Source organism: Equus asinus, chromosome 2 (genome assembly GCF_041296235.1).
Source record: "Equus asinus isolate D_3611 breed Donkey chromosome 2, EquAss-T2T_v2, whole genome shotgun sequence".
In the NCBI taxonomy this organism is placed as follows: domain Eukaryota; kingdom Metazoa; phylum Chordata; class Mammalia; order Perissodactyla; family Equidae; genus Equus; species Equus asinus.
Window position 1 is genome coordinate 31,644,856 of NC_091791.1, and position 10,266 is coordinate 31,655,121.

The 10,266-nt window shown below is 50.2% G+C and overlaps 1 protein-coding gene across 1 annotated transcript in view; it reads left to right on the plus strand.

The window, feature by feature from the left end:
• The window catches only part of CRTAC1 (cartilage acidic protein 1), a 141,856-nt gene extending 137,227 nt beyond the window's left edge, over positions 1-4,629 (plus strand). Inside the window, exon 15 of the mRNA XM_044752904.2 lies at positions 4,447-4,629. Within this exon, the coding sequence (XP_044608839.1) occupies positions 4,447-4,502 (56 nt within the window). The 3' untranslated portion in view covers positions 4,503-4,629. The remainder of the gene's footprint in view (positions 1-4,446) is intronic.
• Positions 4,630-10,266: the final 5,637 nt, after the last annotated feature.

Here is a 10,266-nt window from a genome sequence, read left to right on the forward strand (position 1 = left end):
TTCTAGAAAGAGCTTTCCAACTTAGTCTCCTCGGCAATATGCCTGGAAACCTGGAAGCCCCTACGGCCAGAGCACCCTCTGAGAATGACAGAATACTCTCCCAGCCAGCCTCGGTAGTGAAGGTTTGTTATAAATCACAGATCTATTCTTCATGGGGAAAAATCGTCTCCCCGAGATATAACAAAATCACACTTAAGAAGGCAGCAAGCCTTTTAAAAACATATTTAACAAAAAAACCCTACCATTTTCTGATATAATAATAATACTCCCAATAAATCACAAAATATGAATTCCTCCTTGCTAGTGCTGTTTTTATACTTGGAACAGGAGCTTAAATGAAAAGTTTTAAAATAAAAACAGCTACAATTTCACAGAAAACCATCCACCAACTTAAAAATGACTCCACTTCTGGGAAGCCCACTCCTGTGTGTTGACATAGAATTAAAGATCTGCAAGGGCCCCAGAGATGAGGCTCAGAGAGATGAAGTGATCTGCCCAAGGTCACAGAGCCGGCTGGTGCCTGAGCCAAGGCTGGAGCCCTCTCCCCAACATCGTCTTGTCAGAGGAGTAACAGACAGCACTGTCACTGTTCACACTATTCCCCATAGTCATTCCGGAAGATACTTCTGTTTTAGAAATGAACAAATGGATCTGAGATAGTGAGATAAGTAAAACCCAAAACACACAAAGGTGGTCGTTCCCAATGCTATGGTAAATAACAAGATAACAGTGTCCACTGACTGGCTGCTCACATGACACAAGAAATAAGGCAGCGAGACAGCCTGCCAAGGACATGAGATTTGGGGTGACAGCAAACTTCAGAGGATGCCTCATAAGTGATAACCATGAGCCTTGCACATCGAGTTTCTTATAACGGTGTATTTGTGTCATTTTCCCTGCTTTGTGGGTGGTGCTACATGAGTTCCAAAGAGGAGTTCAGAATCCCCCCAGCTGCCATGAGCACAACTACAGTATCCCAACTCAGGGTGAGATATGAAGGATGTGAAGATGAGTATCCCAACTTCAGGGTAAGGAGGATTCCCATTCGAGTCACTCATTCATTCAACATATTCAAGATATTGGTTGAGCACCTACTGTGTGCCAGGTTCTGAGCTAGGCTCTGGACATACAATGGTAAGTGAAGGGGACATGGCTGCTGTCCCCACACTTCCTCCTCCAGCCAGATGGAGGAGCCCAGTGCATGGGATGGGAATGGGACTTAGAGGGTCTTTCTAGAAAGTCTAGCTAAATTCTTGGATTGCTATACCAGAAGCAAGCTCTCTGCATTCATTCATATATTTATTCAGCAAGCACTCATTGAGAATCTCCTGTGAGTCAAGCACTGGGTCCCTCCCATGAAGAATGTGACAAAGTCCCTCCAATGAGGGGGTCAAGTCCCCTGCCCCCAAGGTGCTTGTGCTGGAGGAAATACGAAGCTGAAAGATACAGAGGAACCAACTCAACATTCCCTGCCCCCAGATAAAGGCTTCCCCAGTGGGCCAGGAGTCCAGGCTTTCTGGGCCAAGGGGCTCAGCCAAGCGCTCTTACTGGTCTGTGCTGGACCAGCCACAGGTGGGTGGGCACAGCCATACCCCAGCTGGGCAGGCTCAGGATTCCCATCCCCTCTTTCTTCTAATTCCCCTTCTTTGGAGGCCTGCGGAGGCCAAATGCTTGCCTTCAGCTTCTGAGCGCAGCCATTCAGTCTTTTCTTTGTCCCCCTAGCCCCACTCAAGCTCCTGGCATCTTTGTTGGCTTATGCTGAACTTGAGTTTGTAACAGAAAAAGCAGCTGCCTAAGGGGGCTGACAAATAATGGAATGGGCCTAGAAGGGATTATGCAAACGGAGGAGCTGTGCCCCATCTGAACGGGGCAGCGAGACTCACTCCAGCAGAGCAGGAAGACGGGCCAGCATTGCCACAACTTGCCATTTTTCAAGAAAAGCCAAATAATAATAATACCATTTTTATTCTGCCCAAGAATACTGCTTTTCCCAGGAACGTACCCCTTAAAATGACGATAGCAGCTTACGTTTAGTGAGCTCGGCGTGTCTGGGTTGGATCTCAACGCTTTACAAGAATTAACTTGTGTAATCCTCGCAACAGTCCCAAGAGGACAGTGCTCTAATTATCCCAGTTTTACAGAGAAGCTAAGTGGTTTGTCCGGGGTCACACAGCTGGGGCAGACATAGGCAGGATTTGATCAGGGCAGTCTGGCCCCCAGCCTGTGCTCTAACTGCCCTCCTTTCCTTCTCCATTCGGGGTGGCTAACTGGTTACACAAAAGCCACAATCTCTCATGCTGCCCAGGGTCAAGGGATGGGTTGGGAAGGAAGAGATGAAGTCCCTGGAGGGCCTGGGATCTGAGACAGTCTCCACACAATCACCAACGTTCAAGTTGCAAGAAGAGACGGCAATACCTGGTTGAGTTCCCTCACCGGGCCAGCTTGGCTGGTCTTCATGGACGCAGAATTGTGAATCACCCACGTGGCCTCTTCAAGCATCTACTCAGTTGCCAGCCCTGCTCTGGGGAGGTGCCATTCTGAGGGCCAGGAGTTCCGTTATGTGTCACTCTGGCTGCTATGGCCCCCTCCCAGAGTCTGGGCATCACAGCCTGACCAGTGCCACTGGACTGCGGCCCAAGCAGGAATTCCACTCCAGCCGCCGAACAGGGCTGTTGGTCATCTCTCCAGAGCCGCGTGGAGACAGGAGGATGAACGCTTCATTTTCTCAGGGAGCCAGCTGGGTTTTTCAAGCAGGTTCCAGAATGCTACCCTCACCCAGCCTCTCAGCCCATGAGGCAATCCAAGTCCCTCCCCTTCTCTCCCTCCCTGGGTCAGCCATCATCTCTCTCCTTTGGTGTGGGCCCCACCCCAGCCACATCCTGTGAGGGGCTGATTTTGCGTCTCCTTAGTGCATCCTAGAAGGAGGGCAAGAGAGCATGGGCTGGTTACCTCCACAGATAATGCAAACCCCCACTTAGAGTGGTTTGTCCTCTTAAGGAATCACTGTTGAACAGCGAAGTGGTCAAAGGGTCGGCCATCAGAGAAAAGAGAGAAGCAAGAAGAGAAAAAAACCCTCCTTAGGAAAAGGAGCTAACATTTATGCAATGCCTACCATGTGCCGAGAACTTTACATATGTGTCTCCATTAATCTCTGCCCATCCTGTGAAATAAATGTTATTAGTCTATTTTGTCACCAAAGAAATTGAAAGAATGAGTTGCCCAAGGTCACACAGCTAGTTGAGTAGACAAAGCTGTGCTTCAAACCCACAAGTGTCTGGCTCCAAAGCCTGTGTTCTGAAGCCTGGTGCTGTGCGGTCTCCAGGTAACTGACACCTGGGCAAATCACTCCACCAGTAGGCACTCAGCATACATTAATTGAACACCTACTATGAGCTGGGCGTTGTTCTAGTGGCTTGGGATATGCTTCTGTGAATGACACCGGCAAAGATACCTGCTCTGGTGATGGATGGCAGGCACTAAGCAACATGATAAGTAAAGTACACAGTCACGTGATGCATAGCAATGTTTCAGTCAACAAAGGACCACACAGAGGACAGTGGTCCCATAGGATTAATGCCATATAGCCTAGGTGTGTAGTAGGCTATTCCATCCAGGTCTGTGTAAGTCACTCTATGATGTTCGCACAACGATGAAATGGCCTAACAACGGGTTTCTCACAACATGTCCCCATTGTTAGGCGACACATGACTGTATAGTATGTTAGAAGGTGATAAGTGCTATGGGGGAGTCAGGGCAGCATCAAGGAAAATCCGGAGTGCCGGGATAGAGGCAGAAGGCCATTTTAAACAGGGTGGCTCAGGGTGGGCCTCACTGAGGAAGAGACATTTGAGCAAAGACTTAAAGCCGATGAGCTGTCCTTGAGCCTCAGTTCTCTCATCTGTAAAATGGGGATAATGGCTACCTCACAGAGGTGTTGTATCAAACAAGATGATGTAACACTTGACATGGTGCCTGGCACATAGTAAGCTCCTGATAAATTAGAAATGTTGTTAATATTATTAAGTAGCAAAGTTCAGGATAGAGCCTGGGTCTATTCATGTGCCTCCCAGCACACCCTGCTGTGGCCCACCTGGTCACCTGGGTGCATGGGAGATGTGGAGGACACTGGCCGCCCACAGGGAGCTGACAGCTTCACAGGAAAGAGACCTCAAGACTGAAAATGGCCATAAGGGAGCAGAGCGAACCTTCTCAGAGCCTGGACTGCGCTGATACATTTAGCTTATGTCTCATGCAGTGCCATTCCCAGAGAGAATAATCATAGAATAAGGTAAACCGAGTAGGGAGGGCGTGGCATTGACTGGGCTGCACAGAGCAGGGGTCACCGGGAACTAGTGAACTGGCCGGGAGATTCCACCCTCACAGAATCCTAGATCATAAATCCGGAGACACCTGAGAAGTCATCTAGTCCTGCCCGATCCTTTTCAGATGTGGAAACTGAGGCCCAAAAAGGAGAAGTGACTTTACCGAGGACCACAGCCTAGCCAGGAATCTGACTCCTGCTTGGGGCTCCTCCTTGCTCACTCTGCCTGCTGCTCAAAGACCACCGTGCTAAGAACTCAGCCCCGGTGCATCCCAGCCTCCTTCTCCAGAAAGCTCAAAGGATTTCAGAAGCACAACTGTATCAACAATTTCAAAACTCCAGGGGTCAGTGCTCGTTCTTTCCATTTTGCTGACACAGAGACAGAGTGGGGCTGAGCACCCAGCGAGGTAACAACGAAGCACGCTTGCACCGTGGAGCACAGCTGGGATGAAAGAGCCGCGCGGAGGGAGCAGGGGCAGAGAGGGCCCTGCTCAGCTGGGGGAAGGGAGGCTGTGGTGGGTCAGGAGCATAGGGGATGAGGGTGGGGACAGAAGGAGAATCTGTGTCACCCCTTCCCAGGAAGTCCCTGCCCAGAACCTCAGGACCCCTGCCTGCCTGCCAGAAGGAGCGTCTGGGGCCCTGAATAATTCCTGTAAAGGTAACTCTCCTCCTTCACACCCAGCCCCAGAGCAGCCATGAAGGATTCATCCTCCAGAATCATTTAATGTACCACCGCCCCCAGCCGAAAAGACCTAAGGGCTGACTCTCCTCCTTCCACCCCAGAGCTGGGTGCAGAGCGCCTGAGGAAGGAGAAAACCTCACCCAAGTTCCCCGCCTGTTCATGGAGACCGTGGCAGAGGGACAAGCTTAGGCCGAAGGGAGGAAGGTAAACCCCACGTATACCTTCTCTGCACTTTCAGGTCCCTGGACTCAAGATGTACAGGCCTTGAAGGCAGATGCAGAGAGGAAAGAGGGAGAAGGAAACTGGGAGGTTTCAAAGCCCCACCCCAGTGCAGACTGTGTCCTGTGTCCCAAAGTGCCACATCCTTTCTTAGAGAGCTGGTCCAAAAATGCTATGGCCCTCCCTCCTTCCTTCTTTCCTTCCTTCCTTCTTTCCATCTATCCTTAAAATTTTCTCTTCACTCTGAGACTCTGGGATCAGATGGACACTCCACCTATGCATTCTGTAAATGACCTCAACAAGCTGTTTCACCTCTCTGAGCCTCAGTTTCTTCATCCACAAAACAGAGGCATAGCCACCTCATAGAGCTGTGTGAGGCTTCATGGAGATAAAGTATGTAAGGTGCTCAGTACGGTGCCCAGATTGATAAAACGCTGGCATTGGTATAAAATCTGTTCCAGGCCCTTTAACCTCCTGGTTTCACTTCTAGCAGTGCCTGATTTTACAACAATCCATAAGTCATTAACTGGGACCATGTTCGACCCATAAGAATTCTTCCCAACAAGACACATCCATCACTCAGAGTTACAAATGCGGAGTTCATTTGGGGACCACATTGCACAGCATCTTCCCTTTGAGGAGCACTGGCCCTGTATTTAGATCTGCACTGCAGAGTACAGGGCCGATTGGTACCCATCCATTTACCTGCCTCTCCAGGGTCTGCAAGCATCCATCTCAAGCCAGCAGCCCTCTCGCTCACCTCTGATCCATCAGTCATCTCCCTGTACCCATCTTCTCTGCATCCATCCACTGATCCATCCATCCATCCATCTACCCATAGTACTTCACTCTCTAGGGCCCCAGTCCCAGACTTTCCAGGCAAAGTGCTCAGCCTCACAAGGATTTACCCTGAAAATAATGGTGTTCAGAGAGCATTGGGCAGGGCCTGAGTGGGATTGGGATGGATGCTTCCTTCCCTCCCCTCCCAGGACAGATAGAGATCATGAGCAGAGCCACAGGATCACAGCCAGAGCAGCGTTACTGAAAGCCACCGCCCAGGGCGGGGTATGGCCTGGGGTCACTGCCTCTGCCCTTTGAGCTTTTCAGGAACCGCTTACCTGTCTACGGCTGTCTAAACTGCATCTCAGTGGCAAGTTGCCCAGGGGCCTGAGGATTTCCCATCTATATATTCCTGTCTCTTCGTGCCTGCCTGTGATGGGCTGCATTTCCTGTTCCCCTGCCGAGGGCCAAACACTGTGACAGGCACTTGGGACAGGGGAGGGAAGTGGTGGAAATGAAGACAAGATCCCTAGCCCCCCAGAGTTCACCGAGGAACTGGGACAGAGGGAAGAAGGCCATCCCGTGCATGAGGTCTTGTGAGCCACGTGTAACATTTTCCCCTTCCGGGGTCTTGCTCTACACTGCTCTCAGGTGGTAGCTGGTCCCCAATCACTTTTCCATTACAGACATCGATAACTTGAATTACTCCAAAATAACTAGCCCCTTCATGCCCCTGCAAAGCTAATTTTTCTCCGTCTGCATTTGCCCACGTGCTCCTCTCTGGGTCTGGAATCTGTCTTTATGAGTCGATCCAGGTAGAATGGAGTCTTTCGTCTGACCGTGACACAAGGACAGAACGAGAGCAGGATTTGGCGTCGGACACTTGGGTTCAAGTCTTTGCTCTGACACTTACTAGCTGTGGTGCTTGTCAAGCCACCTAATCCCCTGGAACATCAGTTTCTTCATCTAAAAAACAAGAATTCAAATATGACCATCCACCAGAGTGTTAGAGAACTAAATGGAATAATAATGTATATGAATGTTCCTGGCATATATTAGGGAATCAGTGAACCCTTGGATAAATATCTGTTTATTCTAGGCAAGAATCTGAAACCGTGCTATAAATCTGAATCATGAGGCCACCGTATAATGAGGTCTGAGTGTAACGTCAGCAATAACAATATCTTGCATTGGAGAAACAGATTATCATTTACAAAGATGCATTCTCATAATGCTCTCATTTTGCAAATGACAAAACTGAGACTCAGGATAGTAAAGTGAATTACAGGGGTCTGCAGACTGGAGCAGCCCTCAGACCCCTTCATGCTCTTCCACCTCCTCCATCATTCCTGATTTGAAACCGCACTTCCCGGGGCTGCTCCAGGATGCTGCACACTAAGTCCTGCCATCCAGCAGATGCTGAAACGACAGACCCTTTAAATGGCCTCTTAGAAGAGCTGTGAGCTCGGTACCGTCTGCCCTGGGCGCTGCCAGGAGAATAAATGCTCCCAAAGTCGCCTGAGGAGGGTCATGTGGAAATCTCGAAAGGCTGGACTCTGAGAGGAAAGAAAGAAACTGACATTACCAAACACCTATTTCATGCCAGGCACATTCGCAGCCAGTTTCTTACTGACGCCTCAAAACCAGCTGTTCTCAACCTTTTGGGGGGTCACATACCCCCTTGAGAATCTGCTGAAAGCTGTGGATTCTCTTCCCCAGATAAAAGTACATCATTTTGCATATAAGTGCGGGGGCGGCGGGTCAAGGTTAAGAGCTCCTGGTATAAACCTGGTCTGTTTTAAGATTTTCTTAGGTACCCGGGACCTTCTCTTTTGGAGGCCCCACCCCTCGTCATATCAAACATTTTTGTATATATCCACAACCCACACTAAATTACACACACACACGCACACACGAGTTCAATTGAACTCTCTTTGACTGGTTGACATAATGTTATGTTTTGTAGCTATGTAATTAAAACATTAATTTCAGTTCTGTGCTTTCTTTTCCAATTTTAGAGCCAATAAACCTTTTTGGCAAGTTTTATTGAAATATATCGTACATATAGAAAAATATGCAAATCTTAAGTGTACAACTCAACGAATTCTCACAAAGTGAGCACACCCATGTAACCAGCGCTCTGCTCACACCCAGAAGTCCCCCAGACCCCTTTCCATCCTCCACCCCCCATCCCAGGGCAGCCGCTGTCCTGACTTCTATCACCGTAAATTAGTTTTGCCTGTATTAGAATTTAAGTGGAATTGTAGAGTTTGTACTCGTTTTGTACCTGGCTGCTTTCTTGGAGCCAATAAACATTTTTCCTGAGGTCTCAGGTACTATCAAAACCGGGGATTCTCAACCCTGACTTCACACTAGAACCTCCAGAGGAATTTTCAAAAATCCTGATGCCCAGGCTGCACGCCAGAGCAATGAAATCAGAATCTCTGGGGGGGCCAGCCCCGTGCCTGAGTGGTTAAGTTTGCGCGCTCTCCTTTGGCAGCCCAGAGTTTCGCTGGTTCGAATCCTGGGCACGGACATGGCACTGCTCATCAGGCCATGCTGGGGTGGCATCCCACATGCCACAATTAGAAGGACCCACAACTAAAATATACAACTATGTACAGGGGGGATTTGGGGAGAAAAAGCAGAAAAAAAAAAAGATTGGCAACAGTTGTTAGCTCGAGAGCCAATCTTAAAAGAAAAAATAATAGGTTTAAAAGAAAAAGAATCTCTGAGGATAGGACCAGACATCGGTGGCCTTTCTTGCTCCTCAGGTGCCATTGATTGCAGCCAAGGAGGAGAAGCACTGGTCTAAACATGCTGTAAAGTGTTAGTGTCCCTGCTTACAGCTGGGGAGACTGAGGCTGTGGGAGTCCACCACGTGCCCCTGTCCTAAAGCCTGAGCTCCAAGTCAAGTCTGACCTGGAGTGGTAGTTGCATTGCCTTCATCCTTGGTGAATAGTAAAGCCAAAACCAGGTGTGGGTGCCTCCTGCCAGGGACCCACCTCGCTGTAAGTCCTTCTGGAGCTGTGGAGAAGGGAGGTGGGGTTTCCCAGGCTGCCGAGAGCCCCTAGGAGAAAGGCAGCACCCCAGGGGCTGGCTGCAGGGAGAAAGAGCCACCACCAACGGGACTCCATCTCTGCCTCACACCTCTAGAAGCCACATAAGAGTCCTTGCAGGTGTGAGTGGCTGGTGGTTTTAGGGTCGTGGGGAAGTTTCCCAGCAGCTGAGTAGCTCTGGCCCAGGCCGCTTTGATTCCGGGGTGCAGTGCACGATTCCACCGCTCGGAGGCACCGCGAGCTCCTGTAAACCCTGTGGTTTTCACACCCCCCTGCCTTTGGCTGCAGGAAGCCAGGTGCGGAGTCTGGCGGCAGTGAGGGGAGAGGGGCAGCCCAGAGCTGCCTGCAGGCTCCTCTGTTCCCTGGGCCTGATGAGGCCTGTCCTTGGCTGGCAAGGGGGATGCAGGGACATGGCTGCGACAGGACCCAGAGAGAGTTCCCCCGTAACTGAGCCAGCAGAGGAAAGCCTAGCCCTGCTTCTCCGGGACCGCCCTTCACCACGCTGGCTCTGTGGGCCCCACAGCCCATGGGGAGCACAGCCCACCCACACTCCCATGATGTCCTGGGCTTGGAGGTACCAGCCCTCCCCTGGAGTCCAGGCACAGCTCCAGATCCTTCCCTGGGACTCTGCCAAATTCCAACCCTAGGATGGCTGAGGACCTCAAGCTGCTGAGGGGTGTCTGAAGCTGGATCTACTGTCTTCCCCACAGTGTGCAGTGAGCCTGCCTAGATTCAAAGCCAAGCTCTGCCATTTCCTAGCTGTGTAACTTTGGGCAAGCTACTTAACTTCCATGAGCCTCAGTCTCCTCATACATAAAATGGGAAGAACAGTCCACACCCTAGAATATTGTTGTGAGGACCAAATGGCAAATTCAGTAGTCTGAGGCGAGGAAGTGCTAAATAAATAAATATAAACTACTATTATTTAGTTATTGCTACTACTAATAATAACGTTGCAAACAGAATAGAATGAGCCTGCTCACATGTGAAAGGACAGCCTCCATTGTGAGAACCCATACGCACCCGGGTCTGAGCAGAGGCAGCAAATCTCGCCTGCCCCACAGCTCAGGCCAGGCCCAGCGGCCCCTTAGGAGCAGTAAGTACAAACGTGAAAGCTACCTAGAGTCCCACCCCAGCACCGCCCAGAGGGGACCCTCAAGCCACCACCCAGAGACTGAGGCCATTGTCGCCACAGCCTGGTGACA